The sequence below is a fragment of the Myotis daubentonii genome, chromosome X (genome assembly GCF_963259705.1).
Source record: "Myotis daubentonii chromosome X, mMyoDau2.1, whole genome shotgun sequence".
In the NCBI taxonomy this organism is placed as follows: domain Eukaryota; kingdom Metazoa; phylum Chordata; class Mammalia; order Chiroptera; family Vespertilionidae; genus Myotis; species Myotis daubentonii.
In genome coordinates, this window is record NC_081861.1 from 98,505,101 (window position 1) to 98,528,258 (window position 23,158).

The 23,158-nt window shown below is 43.1% G+C and overlaps 1 protein-coding gene and 1 pseudogene across 1 annotated transcript in view; one reads left to right on the plus strand and one right to left on the minus strand.

Moving 5' to 3' along the window:
- Positions 1 to 1,422: 1,422 nt before the first annotated feature.
- The window catches only part of MSN (moesin), an 89,951-nt gene continuing 68,215 nt past the window's right edge, over positions 1,423 to 23,158 (minus strand). Inside the window, exons 3-13 of the mRNA XM_059679543.1 lie at positions 15,514 to 15,609; positions 13,990 to 14,264; positions 12,507 to 12,590; positions 11,692 to 11,838; positions 10,603 to 10,699; positions 9,552 to 9,715; positions 7,472 to 7,602; positions 7,056 to 7,216; positions 5,290 to 5,382; positions 4,713 to 4,937; positions 1,423 to 3,598 (exon numbers count right to left, since the gene is read on the minus strand). Coding sequence (XP_059535526.1) covers positions 3,434 to 3,598; positions 4,713 to 4,937; positions 5,290 to 5,382; positions 7,056 to 7,216; positions 7,472 to 7,602; positions 9,552 to 9,715; positions 10,603 to 10,699; positions 11,692 to 11,838; positions 12,507 to 12,590; positions 13,990 to 14,264; positions 15,514 to 15,609 — 1,638 coding nt within the window. The 3' untranslated portion in view covers positions 1,423 to 3,433. The remainder of the gene's footprint in view (positions 3,599 to 4,712; positions 4,938 to 5,289; positions 5,383 to 7,055; positions 7,217 to 7,471; positions 7,603 to 9,551; positions 9,716 to 10,602; positions 10,700 to 11,691; positions 11,839 to 12,506; positions 12,591 to 13,989; positions 14,265 to 15,513; positions 15,610 to 23,158) is intronic.
- LOC132225238 (succinate--CoA ligase [ADP-forming] subunit beta, mitochondrial-like) lies at positions 19,732 to 22,687 on the plus strand (annotated as a pseudogene).

Below are 23,158 nucleotides of genomic sequence, written 5' to 3' on the forward strand. Positions count from 1 at the left end.
TCTCAAAAAACTCGTTAGTCGGGACACTCATAACTCAAGGCCCCATTGTACTTATGTTATAGAGCCCTAGAATTCTATTTGCTACCTTAAAATTGAAGTATATCCTATTCCAGTGCATGCCCATCCTCTGTTGGGAATGGTAGGGAGAAAATACAGCATAGTGTTTAAGAGCACAGGTTCATGAACTAGACTGCCTGTGTTCATCTCCTGACTCTACTATTTCTAATCTCTGTAACCTTGGACAAATTAATTAATCTTATTGGGCCTCAGTTTCTCCATCTGTAAAATGGGATAAAATACTCTATGTTCAGAGCAGTGGGTCCCGAGTTTTTCTGCACCTTGTAACTATCAAATACTATACTGAAGCATGATTATAATTTGATCTGAGGACATGATCTGGGCTTTGAAATCTTTAAAATTCTAATGTGCAGTCAAGTTTGGAACCTCTGCCTTAAAAGGTTATTATAAGAATTTAGGCTCGAAGAATATGTAATTCACTTTTCCTTGCAAGTACTGGCCTACCAAAAGGGCTGGTGAGAGAGTGTGCCAGGTTCAAAATGTCCTGGAAGGCTTATATGAGTCTCAATTTCCACATCTTCAAAATCAGGATAAACATATATAGGCAACAAATTTGACATGTTTTATAAACCATAAACACTGCCTAGCAGCTTTTGTACATACATAACAACCCACCCTCACTTTATACCCCACTCTACACCACCTTTTGCAACGTGGCTCAACGTAATTTATCTGACCTTCATTGGCACTTCAATAAATGAAGGCAGTAGGAGGTCAGCAGGCCTAGAGGCCTTGCTGACAAGGAGGCAAGACAGGGCTTGACCACAGGAATAGTAGTTCAGAGATAAAAACCACCCCTCAAAACAGCCCCAAAGCCCCAAAACTAAGCGAGCCCAAGAAACATTACATTGACCATGTGCAGGGTCCACCTACACTGGAAAAGTTGGCCTGGAGCTATGAAAAGGACAGGTTATTAAGCTAGACCAGCCGTGGGCAAACAACAGCCTGCGGGCCGGATCCGGCCTGTTTGAAATGAATAAAACTAAAAAAAAAAAAAAAAGACCGTACCCTTTTATGTAATGATGTTTACTTTGAATTTATATTAGTTCACACAAACACTCCATCCATACTTTTGTTCCGGCCCTCCGGTCCAGTTTAAGAACCCATTGTGGCCCTCGAGTCAAAAAGTTTGCCCACCCCTGAGCTAGACAGTCTTGTGCTCTTGGGCAGTAATTCTACTTAACAGCCATTTGTTACTCTATAAAATGAGGATAGTCATATCCATTCCCCATAGGACTAAAGTGAGAATGAAATGAGACCAGAGATTGTGGTCTAAAGAGTGAAAATTATAGTGAAGTGTCTTATAGTCACCCACTCAGGCTAGAAAGAAACATAAAGTCACAGTGAAGTCTTCCTAAATTTTATTGGCAATGAAATAGAACATGGATTGAGCATAAACCCCTCCAAAAAAAAAAAAAACAACAATTTTTAAAAACCTCAAAAATACATACCCAAAAACCTGAATACAAAATCTAACTTTTCTCCCCAGCCTCCCTGGGGGTGCGTTACTGATCTTAAGGCAGCTAGATTGCCCCACAATTACAGGTTTAAATTTAGCCAATCTACGGCATATTACCAAGAAAGTGTCAATATAATTCACAGCAATGCACATAAAACTCCCCAAGGTCAGGCGGAAGTAGGGAAAAGGGGGGAGGGATCAAAGCCATGGGCTCTGGGCTAAGGACACTGCATGCAGGGACAGTACGCCCCTTGTGGACTGAACTCTGGGGAGAAGGCAAAAAAAAGGAGAAATAAAACCAAATGCCAAGTACTTTAAGAATGCATTGTATGACCTACAGTGAAAGGTGATATCACTAATACTGAAAGCTCCTTACATTAATGTTTCTGGCAAAATATTCTTTTATAATATAGTATATGCTTCCCAGATGTGGGAGTGGTAAGGGAATTTGGCCAAAATGACTGCTCCGAACTTCAAAGGATTCACTAGCAAGACATGCAGAAATTAATATTGAGTTAGATGCCACTAGAATGTATAATACTTGTAGAATAAAAAAGAACACTCATGAAACAGAGAGAAGGAAGTGGCTACTCCTGAGTTGAGAGTCAGGGGTAGGACTGTGAAAGGGACCAGGCCAGAGCCCCAATAGTTCTCTGATTTACAGCTCCAAGGGTCAGCACAACTGGTGGCAAGATCTGGGTTAGAGGTTTGTTAAACATAGGCAGGTCCCAGTCACCATCTTGGAGGTAGGTGACAGGAAGGGGCTATTAGGCACATGATGGAGTCAAGTAAACTGGGGTTCAGCCCATGGACTTCTCTTACCACACTCAGCTTCTTCTATCCACTCACCAATTGAACCAATTGGCATCAGCATCCTGGGCTCACCATACCAAGGTCTAGATGGCCCTGAAGCAGAAGCTGTGGCCCAGGTAGCCCTGATAAGAGAAGTTGCCTGGGATCCATGGCAGGGAAAATATGGAAGCCAGGTGTGAATATTTCCTCCCTCTGGCAAGTCCTAGATAGGGCTGGATGAGTTTTTGGGTAACCACCCCTACTGTTCTAGCAGGAAGGGATTTGAATGAGGAGGAAATCCCAAGAAGGGAGGAGGAACCCAGAATAATAAGGGATACTTGGGCCCATAGGGGTAACTTGAAACAAGCGTAGGCTCCCATATGATATTGGGGAAAGGATCTTCTACCCAGCCTTGCCTGGACTGAATGGCAAATAGCCTTCTAAGATGTTAGTAAAGTCTCTTGAAGGCACTGTCTTCCCCATCTCAACCTGGGGAAAAACTGAGTCCCTGAAGTCAAGGACAAGGTTTATTGGGACTGAGTTTATAACAGGCCCAATCGGGGAGGTAGAGAGAATAACTGAACATCTTTATAGCCTCCAATCATTATAAAGCCTAAATAATTCTAGAAGGAATGGACAATTGACATCCTAGAGCATATAGCCAGGGCCCTGCCTCTTTCCCAAAACCCTGTGATGCTCCAATTCATCAAATCACAGGACCATGAAGAGGAAGGGGGTGGTGGGAGCTAGTTTTCAACCTACTCAACACTTGATACCTACAGAACAACAGTAAAAGTAGGGAAGTTTCCCAAATCAAGTGGAAAGTGCCTCTGAGCTGTAGAAGTGGTCTGTTTTAACAAGATAGATTGAATGGGACAGAGAGGGGAAAGAGTGTCCCATTGGCACCAAGGTGAGCTATTTCTCTGTCCAGGGAAATGAGTGAGGGTTGAGGGGCTAGGTTTCATTCCATGGCTACAGTGAACACTTAGCATGACTCCAGGGCTGCTCTAGTTAGTGGCTCCAGCACAGTGTGAGTTAGGCGAGAGTATAGGAGTCTGGGGGCAAAGAAGAAGGGAGGAGGGGTCCCTAGAGGCTAGGTGCCCATTACATGGACTCAAACTCATCTATACGCTGCTTGGTGTTGCCCTGCCGGATCTGGCGCAGGGTCTTGTATTTGTCTCGGCCCAGTCGCATGTTCTCAGCATGGATCATGTCATTGGCTGTCTTCTTGGACTCATCGAGGGCATTGGCCAGCTCTGAAGTGAGGGCCTGTGAGGATGCATAGGAATGAGAGGTTAATGGCTCCCTTTAATTTTACCTCCCTTTATTTAACCAGTTTTTCCCCTATTCCCACTCCTCTCTCCCCATTGCTTCCTCCCTCTATCTTCCTCCCCCTCTCTCCTGTCTTCCTTCCTCTTCCTCGCTTTTTACACACACACACACACACACACACACACACACACACACACACCCATTTTTTAAGAGCCTTTTCTAGACCTATTAGGATTGCAGTAGTGCAAGAATAAAAAGGAAAAACAACAACAACACAAACTTAGGGGACCAATTGCAATTGATGACAAATATTCCCTGAGAGTAGAACAATGTACCAAAGATTCAGGTAGAAATTGTGTCAGTTAAGTACTTCTTAAATATAAGAGGTAAACGGAGTATAGGTGGAGGGTTAGGAAAAACAAGAGGCCACTCAGGGTCTGAGTAATAAATAAAGAGGTGGCCCTGGCTGGCAGCTCAGCCTGTGCACTGGAAGGTCATGGGTTTGATTCCTGGTCAAGTGTATGTACCTGGGTTGCAGGTGTTCAATCCCCAACCCAGGTCAGGCTGCATGTGGAAGACAACCAATTGATGTTTCTCTCCCTCTCCTGTCTCCCTTCTTTTTTTTTATCCTCACCAGAGGACATTTTTTTTTTCATTGATTTTTTTTTTTTTTTTTTTTTTTTAGAGAGAGTGGAAAGGGATAAAGAGAGAGAAGCATCAATGTGAGAGAGACACATCAATTGATTGTCTCCTACACCTGACCAGGGACAGGGATTGAACAGCAACCCAGGTACATGCCCTTGACTGGGAATCAAACCTGCTCTAACCACTAAGCAACTGGCCAAGGCCCCCCTTCCCGTCCATTCTCTCTAGAAATCAATGGAAAAAATATCCTCACTCCTCAGGTGAGGATTATAAATAAACAAACAAACAAACAAACAACAGGTACCTCTCATTGAGGCCCTTACTTGGGAAAGGCTCAGGCTCCCATACATCCTTGAGACAGGCTGCTCCACCTACTCCAACCCTCCCTGCCATGAAGATCTAGGGAAGGCCATGGGCTACTAAATCAATGCACAGTCTCCTTGACTCTTTGGCCCTGCCTAGATACCTTCAGATGCTTCTGCACACGCTCATTCTTCTCTGCTTCAGTGGTACGTTCCTCCTCACTGCGGTCCTTGGCCATGGCGTCAGCTCGCAGGTCAGCACTGGCTTCTGCCCCATTCTCATCCTGCTCATCCTGATCATTTTCGGCAGGCTCTGCCACATGAGGAGTACTCATGGCAGTCTTCAGCTCGGCGCGGGTCTTCTCCAAGTCTTCTTGTACCATCTGAGCCTGTACAATAACAGAGGGAGAGATGGACAAGCAATCAGAACAAGCTAACTCACAGAATCCTATGCATGCCTAGAATGGCCCAGCAGAAGACAGGCATCAGGTAGACCAAGTCATTTTGTCTGCTTGATCCTTAGTTTCCTAAACTATATAACAGGAGCTATTGTATCAATTTCCCTAGAGCATTGAAAAATTCTGGGAAGTTGAGAAAGCCTTGAGCTCCTTCTCCCATAATACCTGCTGTCAAGGAAGGCTTGAAATGGGAAGGAACCCAAACCTAAGGAATCTATGAAACTGGATTCTATGCATGTAGTCCCCCTTCCCACAATGCTTTGCTCTGGGCACTCTGTCTTACCTTCTGCTGCCATTCTACAGCCTCACTTTCTTTCTTCTGTCGGGCCATCTCCAGCTGGGAGATCCGAGCTGTCAACTCTGCCATTTCCAAGGCCTATGGATAAATTGGAAGCTTGTGAGAGCTCAGCTTTCTGGTCCTCAGGGCCCAGGTCCCTTCAACCCCAGTTCTCCTGGGGAATCAATGGGGACCCTGCTGCTCCCCCTGGACTTGCTTGCTGTCCTGGAGGTTCATTTTACCACTCATTCTCCAGGAATCCCAGAAGACCACTCCTATTCTCAATCTACTATAGCATGCTAATAACTTCAAATCATTTCATTATAAATCAGAGTTCCCAACCTAGAGTACAGACCCCCTGAAAATAAATAGCATATCATCTGTCTCTTCCTCACCTTTCCAGCTCTCCCTCCCTTCTCATCCCTCAGACCTCCCCCTCTCAGTATTGCCCACAGTGCATTAGAGATCATTGTGTCACTGCCTGAAGTGGCAGACCCTTTCTTGTTATCCTAGAATGCTTAGGGTTCCACTAAGACTCTTCCTAGGTCAAGTATAGGAAAGACACTCAAGTATCACAAGGTAATCTGAATAAGGGGAAAAGCTTATGCATACCCTCACACCTTGAGCAAATCTAGAGAAAGCTTCCCCCTGAGAATTAGGTCTTAGTTTCCTGCATTCCCACTGCAAATAGCACAGTGAACAACATATACAAGGAATTTGGGTCACAGATTGCTAACTTCTGAGTCACAGAACCCTGAAAATTATTAGTAAAGTATTGATGCTCACCTTCCCCTCCTGAAAAAAAATGTATAGGCACATATGATTTTAGGGAGCAGACCCTTCAGAGAGGCCAAAAACGGTTCTCATTGTTAATCACACTGTATGACCTTTGGGAAGTCTCCTAAACCTCTCTGAGCCCTAATTTCCTTATCTGGACATATATTCCAATATGGGTTAATGCCATGGGGATTTCTGGAAGAGGAGTAAGAAAATAAGAGGGAGCCCTAACAGTTTGGCTCAGTGGATAGAGCATTGGCCTGCGGACTGAATGGTCCCGGGTTCAATTCCGGCCAAGGGCATGTGCCTTGGTTGTGGGCACATCCCCGGTAGGGGGTGTGCAGGAGGCAGCTGATTGATGTTTTTCTCTCATCGATGTTTCTGGCTCTCTATCCCTCTCCCTTCCTCTCTGTAAAAAATCAATAAAATATATTTTAAAAAAAAAAAAAGAAAAGAAGAGGGAGCCCTAGCCGGTTTGGCTTAGTGGATAGAGCGTCGGTCTGTGGAGTGAAGGGTCCTGGGTTCGATTCCAGTCAAGGGCACATGCCTAGGTTGCAGGCTCGGTCCCCAGTGGAGGACGTGCAGGAGGCAGCCAATCAATGATTCCCTCTCATCATTGATGTTTCTATCTCTCTCTTCCTCTCCCTTCCTCTCTGAAATCAATAAAAATATATTTTAAAAAAAAGAAAAAAGGGAAAGTTGTAACACACATTAGGTAGTCAAGTGGGAATCCCTTCTTCTTCCTCTCTTTCCTTTGTCAATTCATCAGCTCAGATCCCCAAGGGCTAAGAAAATAGAATAAAAGTAAGGATTAGTTAGGGAAGACTGCTTGCAAAGGTTTCTGGTCCACACCAGTGACTTAGCTTGCTTCTGAATTAACTATTTGCTTGAGGCCCTGCTGGAAAGAGCCCTACAGGCAGATGTAACTGTGAATAGGTAGTCAGAGAGGGAAGAAAACTCAGGTCCTTCAATCCCAGACCATTTTTTAGTTTTACCAGTTGCTCCTGGGTCTTCTTCTGGTCCCGAGAAGCCTGCAGCAGAGCCAGCTTGGCCTCTTCAGCATCTTGACGCTCTTTGGCCAGTTTTTCAGCCTCACTCTGGGCACGTTTCCGCTCCTGTTCAAGTTCCAGAGCCCTACGGGTCTGTTCTTCCAGTTCTTGGAAGAGAAAATGGGGAAAAGGAGGTGAAGAGTGCAGAGATAAGAGACACCTAGCTTCTTTCTTAGAAATGTTTCATACCAGGGTACAGCTGGCAGAAAGTTCTGGATACTCTTTTCCTATTCCATACTTTATCTATTCTGTAGCCATATGTGGATTATGTGGCCTGAATCTGCAGCTCAGGCAGAAGGGTCTCCAGCTCATAGAGTTAGGCTCTGGAAAAACCTACTCTCCAAGGTGACACCAAGTCTTACCTTGCTGAGCCTTCTTAGTCTGTTCCTCAATCTGCTTCAGCTTCTCCATCAGTTCCTCCTTCTCTCGTTCAATCTTTTCCTTCTCCTTTTCTGCCATCTCACGCTTCTTCTTCTCATTTTCCAGCAGAGCACTAGGAAAGGAGAAAGAAGGGATTAAACAGGATAGCAAGGTCACAAGGATGCATTGGGATCCCCAAGGTTCCCAGGCCTTGGACCCTCAGTCCCCACCCATTTAACTGGGGATTGAGCCTACAACCTGGGGCTGTGCCCTTGACCAGAATCAAACTTGTGACCCTTCAGTCCACAGGTTGAGGCTCCATCCACTGAGACAAACCGGCTAGGGTAGCCGTGGGCAAACTACGGCCCACGGGCCGGATCCGGCCCATTTGAAATGAATAAAACTAAAAAAAAAAAAAAAAAAAAAAAAGACCGTACCCTTTTATGTAATGATGTTTACTTTGAATTTATATTAGTTCACACAAACACTCCATCCATGCTTTTGTTCCGGCCCTCCGGTCCAGTTTAAGAACCCATTGTGGCCCTCGAGTCAAAAAGTTTGCCCACCCCTGGCTAGGGTGTCAGCAATTTTTTAAAGAATAAATGTGAACCTTGGTGTTTAACTTCTCATACATGGTGTCATTTTCCAGCCTACTGGATTAGAAGCCTCCTGAAGTTCCAAGCTCTTTTTTTATGAAATGTATAGGAAGTAGAGAAATTGGAACTCATATACATTGCTGGTGGGAATGTAAAATGGTTCACCTATGATCTTAATTTTTAAATAACTTAATAAGGTGATATTAACATAAAATAAAATTAACCATTTAAAAGCAAACAATTCTGTGTCATTTAGTACTTTTATAATGGTATATACTTATTACCTCTATTTAGTTCCAAAATATTATCATCACCCCAAAGTGAAAACCCACACCTATTAAGTAGTTTTTCCCCATTTCCTCTCCCCAAGACCCTGAACACCACCTGCATTCTGTGTCTATAGATTTAATTATTTTGGATATTTCATATAAATTGAATCATACAAAATGTGACTTTTTTTGTCTGGTTTCTTCCACCTAGCATGTTTTAGAGGTTCATCTATATTTATAGTTTCTATCAGTACTTCATGCCTTTTTATGGCTGAATTATATTCCATTGTATGGGTATATAATTTATTCATTCATCCACTGATAGACATTTGGGCTGTTTTCACCTTATGGCTAGTGTAAATAATACTACTATGAACATGTGTACATATTGTTGTTTGAAAACCTGTTTTGTATTCTTTTGAATAGGAGTGGAATTATGGGATTATATAGACATTCTATGTTTAACTTATTGAGAAATCACCAAACTCCTTTTTCATATCAGCTGAACCATTTTACATTCCCACCAGCAATGTATATGAGTTCCAATTTCTCTACTTCCTTGCCAGCAGCTATTGTCTTCTGTTTTTGTTATATCCATATTATTGAGTATGAAGTGGTACCTCACTGTGGTTTTGATTTACAATTCCCTAATGATTAAAGATGTTTTCATGTGCCTGTTGGCCATTTTCATATCTTCATTGGAGAAATGATTACCTAGGATCTCAAGATGCAGATTCTGAATCAATAGGTATGGGATAAAGTCTCAGATTCTACCTTTCTAACACGTTCCCAAGTTGATGCTGATGGTGGCTCTACCAAATTCCGCTTTAAAAACCCCTATATAGTCTAGGTTTAAATGTGTATAGAGCCTTCTGCTATTGTCACTTTACTGATCAGATAGCCTGAAACAACCCAGAGTTTGCCTAGAAGAGCAATGGCATGAGGATCATAGATAATGGGGGACTATGAAATGACTCTCCTTCCTATGAGCCTCTGAAATCCTAATTCTGATGCCTGCTTCTTGGAGAGGGTGTCATCATTGTACAATAGAGTGTACTCTCGCTCTCTCTCGCTCTCTCTCTCTCTCTCTCTCTCTCGGCCCTCCTCCAGTTCCAGGATGACTTCATGTCTGTCCTGCTTTTAGCAGACTAGACTTGGCAATTTAGATAGGTTTCTTCGGCCTGGTCCTGGTACCACTCCATCTCCACATCACTTACCGCTCCATCTGCTTCTGGTGCTTCTCCTCCCGGGCCTGTGCCTTCATCTGCTGCACCTCAATGGTGTCTGGCTTGCGACGGCGCATGTATAGCTCATGGTTCCCCATGCATAGGGCCAAGATCCGTTTATTAATCCGCAGCCGGGGAGCATAGAAGACAAAGTCCTGGTGGGAAACCAGAAATTAGAAAAAGTTTGGAGGGATAGATAAAGGTGAACTTCTCTAAGTCCAAAAGCACTGGAAAGATAATTAACTAAATGTTACATTACATATGATGGTGCTAATTATCAGAATGGTGAAGTTACTTGCCCAGGGTCAAAAGGCAGTTTAGTGGCAGACCCAGAACTACAACCCAGGCTTGACTCTGAAATCAGTGCTCTTTGAACTAAGCACAATTTCTTTCAAACTATACATCCTAAAATACCCTCAATCTAGTTGTAAGTCAGGAATTGATTTTATCTTCTAATTTAGGGATCCTTCTTGGTCTCAGGGGCCTCTCTTTGAGGCCCAATAATCCCTTCAAAATACACTGCTGAGTGTAGTAATGTATGGGTGGCTGGACTGTTTACAGTTGTGAGTACACAGAACAAAGAGTTTATTCTTGAATTGTTATGAATTATTGTATTATTTTTCATAGGAACAACTGTAAACCTACTTTTGCCACCTATATATCAACAGTTTCCACTTTCTGGGGCCTAGAGGCTTTAAAAGATAAGATAGGCTATACTCTTTGTTTCCACCCAGAGCCCCGGGGCAGCAGAAGACAGTGTCTAAGAGGCAGCACGTAGACTGCCTGTGGCTCTCCCTCACCCATGTTTCTCCTGAAACATAGGTAGCAGGATGGCACAAGGCACAGGATGCCTCTTAACCATTTCTTGGCATCAACATCCCTTTCCATCACCAACCTCCTTTTGTGCCTCCTGTACACACACACACACACACACACACACACACACACACCAGAAAGGGAGAGGGAAACTATAATTACATGATTACTTCTAGCACTATCCCTTGGCAAGCACGTGTCTTGGCCAGTTGGAGGAATCACTTACCGGGGCTTTTTTGTCAATGGGCTTAATGACAAATTTCTTGTCATTGAAAGAGATGTTCCTGATTTCACTCCAAGGGAAGCCTATCTTGGGAGTCAGTCTGTAGAAATGGAGACCAAGAACATCAGGACAAGGGCAAAACAAGAAGGACATAGAGGGTTGGTGCCTTACCAACTTCTCCTTTCAGGAGGTAGGTTCATTGCCTGCTCAGCCAATGTCATGACATGCCACCAGGTCAGTTTGTCAGCACTGAGGCTGCACAAAGGACCTCCCAATACTACAACCAACACATTACTCTTTGTCCCAATCTCTCAGATTTGTTTTATTATATGTGTTGTGTGGCATGGACCTTGTAATAGAATCCCCACTCCTATTTAACTGGGACTCTTCCATCCAGGTTGTAAACGTTGGGGAGAAAGTAAATAATGAGATCCAAGATTCAGAAGTTACGTGGAACAATAATCTATTGATCTCCATCCTCAACAAGAACAGGCCACAGGGGAAAAAATAAGCAAATAAGACAAGGTTGTAGCGAGAGAGTTTATAGGCCAAAAGGCACTTACTCATTATATAGGGATTGGATTAATTATAAATCCTGACAAAGTAGGTTCTAGGCCAGTGTTGTCCAACAGAAATATAATAAGAGCCACATGTTCTGGTAGCCACTTAAAAATCGGTAAAAATAAACCGGTGAAATTAACTGTTATAACAGTTAATTTAACTCAGTATATCCAAAATACTATCATTTACAAATGCAAAGCAATATTTCAAAAAATATTAATGAGACATTTTACATTCTGCTTTTTATATTAAGTCTTCAAAGTTTGGTGTGTAGTTTATATTTACAGCACATCTCAATTCAGAGTAGTCACATTTCAAATGCTCTGTAGCCACATGTAGTCACAGTGAATTGTGCAAGTCTAGTCAATGCAAGATTTAAAGGCCTGAGGGAGGTTATGCAATTATCTGGGCTGGTCTAAACTAGATAGAAAAAGAACTACCCAGGTGGGCCCTAGAAGGTACAGTCTTACTCTCTGGTGAGCTCTAAATGCCAGAGTGGTCCAAATAATCTAAGAGACTTCTGAGATATACCTGTCATTCTGCTCATAGATGTTGAGACCCAGAGCATCCACTCCCAGCCACAGCTCTGAGCCTTTCTTGTTTTTGATGCTGAAGTAGTTCACACCATACATCTCCAGGTCCTGAGCAATCTTCAGATACTCTAGGACAGCATCCTCCCTAAACAACAGAGTGGGAGGTTACAGAGGGAAGCCTGTGAATCAGGCCTAGGGAGAGAGAAAGCCTATCTGCTCTGCATTTTTGACAAGTATCTTGCCAATAGGGATGCAAAAGGGGATGGAAGGTGAGCAGATGATGGTAAACAGAACACAACATGAAGCCTGAGGTCTGAAGTTCCCAAGGGGAAATAAGGGTAGGCTGAACCTTGCATGTTAGCTGCCATAGAATCCTCTTTTACAGGCATGTTCTCAGGAGAGCCCAGATGGAATGCTGATGGCAAAACAATAAGATTTGTTCCTCAACTAGAGAGCCTCCAAGTGGTTTGCCATGAGAGAGCTCATTCCCTGTTTCTTTTTTGGGGAGGAGCCCCTAGTGGCCCACATGCTCCCTAAGGACCCCAGGGGCCCCTCCATTTCTTTATGGTCAAAACTATTTGGGCTATCAGTTGCTATCATTCACAAAATAATATAACTTTATACTATAGCTTTATACTGGTTCTGATTAGCCGTCTATATATTTCTAAATTACCCTGTACACTGCATTTCTCTCTTTCAATCTCTTTCTCCCCAACATCCTCCAGTGTTCCCCCAGTTTTCTGCCTCTTATGCCCCCAGAGCCATTCTCCCTGCAGGAGCAGTGGAAACTCACAGTTGCTAGGTCAGGCTTACCTGAGCATGCCTCGATGCTCCTCATGCCACACCTGGATCCGTTCCTCCCACTGGTCCTTGTTGAGCTTGTGTTGCTCCAGGACCCTGGAAAGAAAATGGGTATTGAGTAGTTTAAAGCACAAAGCCCAAATTACAGGTGTTAAGGAACGCCCACTTATCTCTCCAAGGGTTTAATGTAAAGGGGTTGTAGAGTCAGCCCACTGAGGTCACACTGAAAGCAGACTGAAATTACAGCAGGAGGTATTAATTAGACATAAGGAACTGCCTGAGAGGTAGAAAAGATACGAGAATGAGGGACCAAGAAAAACAATTCGAACGCTTTCCTTCATACCTTTAACAGAAAATTCAATAACGTGCTGTGTTCCCCAAGCAGAGCAGTAATGTATCAAGAGTCTGTGCTGGTTTGTGGGGCTTAAAGTAGGGACGGGCCTCACAGAGGCCTGCACACTCTCTTCTAGATCCTTGTGGAACCAATAGTGTGTTTGTGAGAATATTGCTCAGGGATTTGATCACAGCCTGTGGCTTTAGAACAGAGAACTAAGCTCAAATGGCTTTGAAAAAAACTAACAGGCTCAACCTCTCAAATTTACTAGATCATAAACAAGGTTTGTTTCAAACACCATTTCAGACATCATGGCAGCGACTCATGGAGTCGCTGGGCACACAGCTGTAGTCCCAGGGCACAAGCAATATCCCTAATACCTTCAGGTAAGTTGTACATATGCCACAGTTCCAATGCGGTGGAGGCTCCCAGAATGAAGCAGAATTTTTACTTCCAATCCCCAAAAGCCTATGAAAATGGTCATTGAATACAGTGGGGGGGGGGGGAAATCCAGGGTTAAATATTCAAGAAACTAGGATTCTAGGTCCAGCTCTGCCTCAAATGAGTTGTGAGATATTGAGCAAGTCAGAGCAAGTACCTCTGCACCTGTTTCCTTAACCAGGAAATAAGGATAATGCCTACCTTACTTATTTTGTATATTGTTGTGATGCTAAAACAAACATAATGAATTTTTAGATCATTCAACTGTGAAGTTTACAAAAGCAAAAAGCTCTGGACACTGATTATCAATATTAAAGGACTGTTTGAGCTACCATATCCCTGGCTTGCATAGTTCTCTCTCTCCCCCTATGAACCTGATATAAGAGGTCTAAATCAGTGAAAAGGATTGAGAAAAATGGAACCAAGGACAATAGAAAATCAATCCATCTCTGGTTCTCAATAAAAGAACCAGTTTCCAGGGTAATGAAGTTCTGTAATCAGGCAAATGGAATTGGGGGAGCTTTTTATTTTGCGAGCCTAAGAAATAACAACAGGGCATGGTGCTATAAGCAAATGTCTCTCTCTGACTACCATAATGTCATGGTCTTCAGACAGACCCTAGGTGGGAGGAACAGATCTGACAGCCCCTGTGTAATAGGATTTGGTCAGCCTTAGGCCACAGGCCCTCTGGCCAGGGCAGATAGCCAGTCACAACCTTACCTCTGTGGAAGCAACTTGTCCCCTGCCAAGTAACCAGACTTGTGAACTTCCTTATTGAAGTCACCATACTTGGATTGGACAGCATAGGAGGCCAGCAGCACGGCAGTCTCAGGTGGGCAGTAAATATCATCATTTAGAATGCCCTCCTTTACTTGCAGGAAGAACAGGCGCTGTGTGATATCCTGGATCAATTCCTCAGATACATCCTCAGGGTAGAATTTGGCCCGAAACTTGAAGAGCAGGGGGCTTTCCTTCCGCACATCCTGGGCAGTCACCTGGGAGCAGCAAGGAGTTACGGGTTCTCAAAAAAAAAATAGACTGGAGTGGCTTTAGGGTGGGGAGAAGACACTGAAAGGTCATAAATTTGGGTAATCCCAAAGAGCCAGAGGGAAACTCTCCTGGTAATTCAGAAAAGAGACACATTATTTTCATTGGGGACACAATCCCATGTCCACAATTGCTTTCTGATGAGGATTTGTACCTGAAATAAAGATGGTCAAGTGGGGATGGAGGCGGTCTGGAGGGGGGTCAGTGGGGGGAAAGGGGGACATATGTAATACTTTCAACAATAAAGAATTATTTTTTTAAAAAGATGGTCATAAGCCCCAAAGCCACCATCATCTGACAATATATCCAACGGCATGCAAATTCTAAAAGGATACCTAAGAAAGCACCTCTTTTAAGGCTCCCCCAACTCCATAAATTAGCAAACGAAAGACCAGGATACATGACTAAGGCCTGGGAATTGGCTAGGTAAGAGAACAAATTAGGTTGCCTTTTAAAGCCTGAAATTGGCTCCCAAGGATTCTACAATTGTCCAGCAAAAGTCTCCACTCTTTGGGAAAACAAAACACTGCTAGCCAAAAGTTGAGGCACCTACTTCCTAGATACAATCAGACAAACAATTCACAGGACAGAATGTAGACCTCCAAAGACAAAGGCAGACTGTTTGAGGATACTGAGTTGAATAATTGCCATGTTCCTGCAGAGATGCTACTTAGAGGTAGAGAGCAGATCATCCCATTTGGAGATCAATTGAGATAGAAAATGAAGAAAGAACATCTATATGGAGTTAAGGCATCAGTTGACAGGTTGGAAAAGAGACAAGATAGGTTATGAGACCTTTGAGATTCCAGTTCAAGAGTATATGACTCTCTTTTTAACAAATTCCTAAACCCCTTGACTTTGAAAACAAAAATGGATACCAATCTCCTCCTGAGGAACCGCTATGGTTAAGGTCTAAAAACAAGTCAAAATTCAAGACAGAGCTTCTAGTAGGAAGGGAAAGATACCTTCCTCCTTGGACCCTGGCCATTCTTGCTATGAGAAATTATAGCGGAAGCAGAACAAGATTACCTTAGCTAAATCTTCTTTCTGCCCTTATTCTGATCCTGTGGTCAACAGACTTCCCAGTGGAAAACACAGACCTAGGTGTCCTGGATTTGCCAACTAGCACATGTTACTCGCCTGAGCAAGATCTGGAAAGGAATGAATTCCAAACCCAAGAGTGGGGTAAGCAGTTACCTTCTTATTGAGTTTCAGCCAAGTGGAGAAACCCTTAGTGTCCTGGTATTGCAGACCAAAGAACCAAACTTCCCTCAGGCCAATAGTTTTCACCACCTGGAAGAGAAAACAAAACAACCACTGATTGAATGCCTAGCCTGTACCAGACACAGAGGACACAAAAGTGGAGCTCATTTGGTCTCTAGCCTTAGAGAACATAAGGTGCCTAGGGTCTGGAAAGAAAATACACTTGAGCAACAGTCAAGAAGTGAGGTTAGCATCTCTTTGCCCAAAGTACTTCTGAGGTAGGGAATGGATCTATTATGAGCACTACCATACCCCAATAACTTTATATATATTATCCCTTTTAATTTTCCCAAGAGCCCTCTGATATGATTATAATTAGGCCCATTTTACAAATAGTGAAAGTAAAGTTCAGAAAAGTAAAGGTTCAGTTAGTCAGTAGCAGAGTCAGATCTGTTTGACTCCAAACCTATTCAAATCTAGTGCTTTCTGTTACTTCCCTCCCTCTATTATGCCATGCAGCTTTCCACTCCCAAGATGGATTAAAAACTGAAGGTAGAGATTGTTGGCTTAACTCCTGCATCTTGTTCCCAAGTTGCTCTTTTATCATTAGCAACTAGGAATAACGCCCACACCCTTCAGACTGAGTCCCATTTACAGTGCCCTAAGAAAGAACACCTGAGGAGACAAAGCAGGGACTGTGATATCTATACACCCAAAAGTTGTGCTGTGTCTGGGGGCTGAGATGCTTCTTTCCAGCCCTAATTAGAGCCCAGCCATGATTTACATTACCACTCACACAGTTTAAGAGTGGGACTGAGGGTGGAAACAGGGTGAGTACCTCAATATAGTAGCTGAGGAACCCCCTGATGTTCTGGGCCTCTGGGCTGAGCAGTGGGAAGGAAAGGGAAGTCAGCCAGGAGAAGACATGTGAGATCTGTTTTCAAGTCCCTGATATTAGCATGTTAATGGTTCTGGCAGGCAGCTGCACACCAGCATGCCTATCACTGGGGGTGAAGGCAATGAAGCTGAGCCACATCCTAATGAGGTCTTGCTGGCATCCGGCAGTTTTCTTTATTTTTTTTTTATTTTTGGCAAGGGCAGGGGAAGGGTTGAAAGCAGTAGAGGTGGAAGGGTGAGATGAAAAAACTTACTTGGAGATACAAACAGGGAACAAGGACACAGTGTTGCTGATGTCCTTCCCTGTGAATAAATCACTATTTCCCCCTCAAAACACACACATACACCTCCACTGTATCCACAAAGTTTCTACTATGCCTCCAAATCCAGGTCCCCCAGTCACTCTCAGAGCTTACAAACTACAGCTTCAGAGGCCCCAAGGAAAAAGTAGCTCATATGTATTAAGTACCTATTATGTGCCACTGAAAAACCCTGCAATAGCTATTATCTCCATTTTATAAATGAGGAAGCTAAGATTTAGAGGCAATCTTTCTAAAACCGTAGAGCCTAGACTAGAATCCTGATGTGTATGACTCTAAAACCTATACCATTCTTCTCTACTATGCTTTCTCTTTTAAATATATATATATATATATATATATATATATATATATATATATATATATATATATATATGTTTTTATTGATTTTAGAGAGGAAGGGAGAGTGAGAGAGATATAGAAACATCAATGATGAGAAAGAATCATTGATCAGCTGCCTCTAACACTCCCCCTACTGGGGATCCAACCCAAAACCTGGGCATGTGCTGGGACAGGGAATGGAACCTTGACCTCCTGGTTCATAGGTCAACACTCAACCACTGAACAACACCTCCTGGCTCTACTATGCTTTCTCTTAATGCCAAAGGCTCATAGGAACTTAGGAGCCCTAGGGTTCTCAAGTGACTAACTGCTTTATCTCTCTTTTAGTCCATATATCCCAGCCAGATAATGAAATTTGACCACCTCTGTGTATAGATATGGTTTCTGGCTTTCCCACCAGGCTCAGTCAACAACCACTTTGGAGAAAAGCCACATTCCCATGTCATCAACCTTCACTGTTCACTGGGGCAGTGAAAGTTGATGATCTTACCTTTCGTATCTTAAATCAGATGTCAGAAAACCTGAAAATCTCACTTGTGTCTCTACTATGCTGTGTGATCTCAAGGCAGCGCATTTCCTTCTTTCCTTCTCTAGCCTCAGCTTCCCAATCAATCCTGCTTCCCCATCAACAAGTTGTGTGGCTTAAATGGCCTCTTTCTTCTCTTGAGCTTTATCATTCTACTAGGAGCCCAGCAGAGCGCCCTGGCCCACCCACCTACAGCCCGGCCTTGACACTCAAACCTGTCTGCAGAGCTCCAGCGTGCCTGGCCCAGTCCCCAAACCCTCTGGCCACTTCGAGCCCCGCCCTCAGTCCCTCTAGTGGCCTCGGGCTAGTCCCGCCTTCTCTGGGTGCCTCCCCGCTTTTGCCTGTCTCTACAGCAATGGGGCGGCTCCGCCCCTTCATGGCGCCGGAAGAGAGCATGGAAGCCTCCTGCCTGCTGCGCGCTGTGCTCCTTCCCCTGGCAGGTGGGCCACGTGGCACTCAGAGTGTGAGTGGTGGGTGGCAAAGGACTTGTGGTGGGGCGTTGGGTTCTCACCCCTGCCCTCCCTGGCACAAGATGGTCCCGTCTCCTCCTGGCGCCTCCCTGCTTCCACCCTGTCTGGTCTCCGGAGCAATGCCCCAGCTAATATGCTAATGACCTGGTCTTTACCCCTTATGGTGTATCAACCATTCATTAGCGTATTAGCTCTTTATTAGTATAGATTAATCAGGTTTTCATAAATGACTAAGAAATACAATCCCATTTACCTCTTGCTGACTTGTGTAACTAGGGACATGTTTAGAAAAGATAAATTGGGGGTAGGGGGTATAAGGCAAGATCAAAAGACTTGCAGGATTCAATGGCAAGGATTCAATTCTAAGTCAATAAGCAGTAAGAACTGCCATCAGGTTTTAGATGGAGAGTACAAAATGTTCATGTTGAAATGTGACATTGGCTTTTTATTTTTGCAGAGGATAGAGGGATAGTGTGTGGACAGGAAAGATTGTTTAAAGCACCTCTTATCTCATCCTAGGTATAATAGGGATCAATTAACAATTCCAATTATTTTCCACATGGTTGCAGAAGAATAGTGTGTCCAGATACAATCAGTGAGAAGTAAGTTCCAAGGAACAATTCAGCCCCATGAGAGAAAGAGACCTACCAAAAATGCTGAGGATCAACAAATAGGGCCAGGATACTAGGTGGGGGGAGCAGGGAGAAGACATGGAACAGAGCAGCAACTGGCCTTTGCCTGTGTCAATAGCCCCATTGTAGAGGCTCAGAGACCCCAGAATTAAAAGGGAGTTTGGCAGGTACAGACTACACAACTAGTCCCAGGAGTGAACTCTTTAGCCTCTTTTTGCATCATGTTGTCTGGTTCACTAGTGAGATGGGTAAAACTGTGATGAGAGGCAGATTATGGGTGCCCAAATAGTTCCAGGATCTGCAGTATCTCTGAGGAAAAGTTGGACAAATAACTAAAGTGCTATAAAAGAGACATGTGTACTACTATTTGTAATACTTTAAACAAGAAAATAAAAAAAAGAACGCACCTAGAATAGTCCAAAAACAAAATAGATTTCAGAATCAGTAGAGAATTTTTAATCTATGTAAGCAGTGTCTTCCCTTATGAACACAGAGAAATGAGATGTATATAAATTTTCTACTTCTTTAGGCTCCAGGGCTTGAAGAGATGAGCAATGTCTCTCAGCCTACTGAAGTCCCAAAGTGAGGTAGTAAGGCGGGGGGGGGGGGGGGAGGGCAGGAAATATGGTCTTAAATCATAATTAAGGCTAAAAAAAATAACAAAAGTATAAAACAGATGACCCTTGGACCGCAGGCTATAAGGAAATCTCAAGACTTGGAAATGAGGCCAAGCTTTGCTTACTTTCAGATGAGATGCCCACTTCAGAGGAAAGAGAAACCTCATTTCCTAGTGGGAGAGCATATCTAGATCCTGGTTCCAGGAATAATATCTGTAACTAGGATCCTACCCTTCTACTCTGAGAAGTGGCTCCACCCCTGAGGAAAAAAAATCTTTCTTGGCTCCCTTTGACCCCAGACTGCCAGCTCATCTGGCCTGAGCTAGTATTTCTCAAAGATGCCATGCAATAAAGCTTTAAGCAGCATTAAAATAAAGGATGCTAGCTGTGTCTGTGCAGGCGCGAGGGGTCAGGGTCGGACTCAGAAATGGCAGCCTCCATATTCTCCAGCCAGCTGATGGCTGCCACCACCCTTAAGAGCCACCCACCCTGGACGGTGCTGCGGGCCACCGCTCAGGTTCTGGGAAGTTCTAGATTGTTTAACAACCATGGACTCCAAGTACAGCAACAACAACAAAGGAATTTCTCACTACATGAATATATGAGTACTAGTGGCCCGGTGCATGCAATTCATGCACATTAAAAGGGAATTAATTAGAGGAAATATTTTAATATTGCTATTTGCCCTTTCTCTATAATAGAAGTGTCAGAGATGAAAGAAAATTAGTAAAATGTATATGAAAATCTTCCTCCTGTCAGAGTCTGGGGCACACCACGGGACCCAGAATCAAGTCCCTGCCCACCCACGTGCAACTCAAAATTGCGTGAGACTTGCCCTGACCGGTTTGGCTTAGTGGATAGAGTGTCAGCCTGCGGACTCAAGGGTCCCAGGTTCGATTCCAGTCAAGGGCATGTACCTTGGTTGCGGGCACATATCCAGTGGGGAGTGTGCAAGAGGCAGCTGATCGATGTTTCTCTCTCATCGATGTTTCTAACTCTCTATCCCTCTCCCTTCCTCTCTGTAAAAAATCAATAAAATATATTTTTTAAAAAATTGCATGAGGCCCAGAACCAGCTAGCCCCACCCCCACTGGCCGAGATCCAAACCCGCTGGCACCACCCCCATGAAGCCCCACCGGATAGGGGGGCACAGCATTAGGTCCCCCATCAAGCCCCACTGGGTGGGAGGCATGGCCTCAGGTCCCCCGGCCCAGGGCGGGGGGCGCGGCCTCAGGTCCCCATCAAGCCCTGCCAGGTGGGGGGCGTGGTATCAGGTCCCCCAGCCTGGCCCAGTGCCACACCGCCTCAGGTCCCTGTTGATCGCTCATTATGGCTTGTTACGGGAACCCCACCTCTGCTGTGGGCGCAGCCATCTTGTGGCAGTGTGAGGGAGTGAGGGTCAATTTGCATATTACCTCTTTATTATATAGAATGGAATTTTTGCAAGAAGCTGGAATCGCTATTCCCAAAGGACATGTGGCTAAGTCACCAGATGAAGCTTATGCAATTGCCAAAAAAATTAGTTTCAAAAGATGTTGTGATAAAGGCACAGGTTTTAGCTGGTGGTAGAGGAAAAGAAACATTGAAAGTGGTCTCAAAGGAGGAGTGAAGATAGTTTTCTCTCCAGAAGAAGCAAAAGCTGTTTCCTCACAAATGATTGGGGAAAAGTTATTTACCAAGCAAACAGGAGAAAAGGGCAGAATTTGCAATCAAGTGTTGGTTTGTGAGCAAAGATATCCCAGGAGAGAATACTACATACTTTGCAATAACAATGGAAAGGTCATTTCAAGGTCCTGTATTAATAGGAAGTTCTCAAGGTGGTGTCAACATTGAAGATGTTCCTGCAGAGACTCCTGAAGCCATAGTTAAAGAACCTATTGATATTGTAGAAGGCATCAAAAAGGAACCAGCTTACCAGCTTGCACAGAAGATGGCATTTGCACCTAATGTTGTGGATTCTGTAGCAGAAAACATGATCCAGCTTTACAACCTTTTTCTGAAATATGATATAACCATGGTAGAAATAAATCCTATGGTAGAGGATTCAGATGGAGCTGTGCTGTGTATGGATGCGAAGATCAATTTTGATTCTAATTCAGCTTATCACCAGAAGAAAATCTTTGATCTCCAGGACTGGACTCAGGAAGATGAAAGGGACAAAGATGCAGCTAAGGCAGATATCAACTACATTGGCTTAGATGGGAATATAGGTTGTCTAGTAAATGGTGCTGGTTTGGCTATGGCCACAATGGATATAATAAACCTTAATGGAGGGATTCCAGCCAACTTTCTTGATGTTGGTGGTGGTGCCACAGTCCATCGAGTAACAAAACCATTTAAGCTTATCACTTCAGACAAAAAGGTACCAGCTATTCTGGTCAACATTTTTGGAGAAATCATGAGGTATGATGTTATTGCACAGGGTATAGTCATGGCAGTAAAAGATTTGGAAATTAAAATACCTATTGTGGTACGGTTACAAGGTACACAAGTGGATGATGCTAGGGCACTGATAACTGACAGTGGACTTAAAATTCTTGCTTGTGATGACTTGGATGAAGCTGCTAAAATGGTTGTAAAGCTCTCTAAAATAGTGAACTTAGCCAAACAAACCCAGGTGGATGTGAAATTTCAGTTGCCAATCTGATCTGAGAATCCAGTGGATGGCTGAAGGTTTTAAATGTTCTATAATCATTAAAAATACTGTGTTCTGTATTATTTTTGTTCCTCTTCTCATTAATGGGTGAAAATTATAATTGCCATATAGGCATAAAAACTTTTAAATCCATTTGATCTGCATTTAATTCTATTGAGAATGGGCTGTTTGTATAAAGAATGTGTAATGCAGTTATCTAGTTTCTTTTGTTGCAGCCTCCTTTTTCACTTTTACAGAATGCCATTTGCAATATGCCAGTTTATTTTTGTTGGATATAACATTCTTCATTAATATGAGTCCTATGAATAAAATAAATCTGAAGATAAAGCTTTATTCTTTAGCGTTAGAAATAGTATATCTAATAACTAGCCTTATTAGTAGAGCAACGTATTAAAACAATGTTTTATATAAGAAGTGTTTATTTTCAACACCAAATTCCTAACTAAATATATCAATCACTATTTATAAACAAAGCTTTCAAACACTTCTCAGAATATTCTTTTAAATAATTCAGTGAAGTAACTTAATTATTTGAACATTATCTTAATTGTTACAAAACACCGATAACTGTAAGTCTTCATGATCCTGTGGTATTGAGAAGAACCTGTAGGGTTTCACCAAATAAAGGCATATATACTAAGGACTTGTCATACTAAATTAACAATGTCAATTTAAGTTAATAAAAATCTGGATAATGTTAATAAATAATGGATTAATGTTTTCTTTTTTAAGTAAACATAGTAGAAGGAAGGTGTTGTGTTTATTATTGCACCAAACACCTCTAGGAACTGATTTGTAGATCATGTACTGAGGCATGACATTACCTTACATATTATTAAGCTGCCTGTGGATATCTCACTTGAATTCTGTTTATGTGTGCCATCTCGTACCTTCTCCAAAGATAACACTTTGTTCTTTGTGTCTCTATGTGTGTGTGTATAATCTTTTTTCACTGCATAAAACAGTGATAACTATTAATAGTGTTAATACTATGTGATATATACCATGGAAGGAAATATCAGCCAAGAAGTAGACTATGAGTGCAGTAGTGATGAATTTGAGAACTTCTACTTATTTGAATGGTCATAAAGTTTGATCAGATATACATACTGTGAGAGGTATCATACATAGCATAGTGATTATGAGCACAGAATTTGAAAGTAGACCATCTGGCTTGAA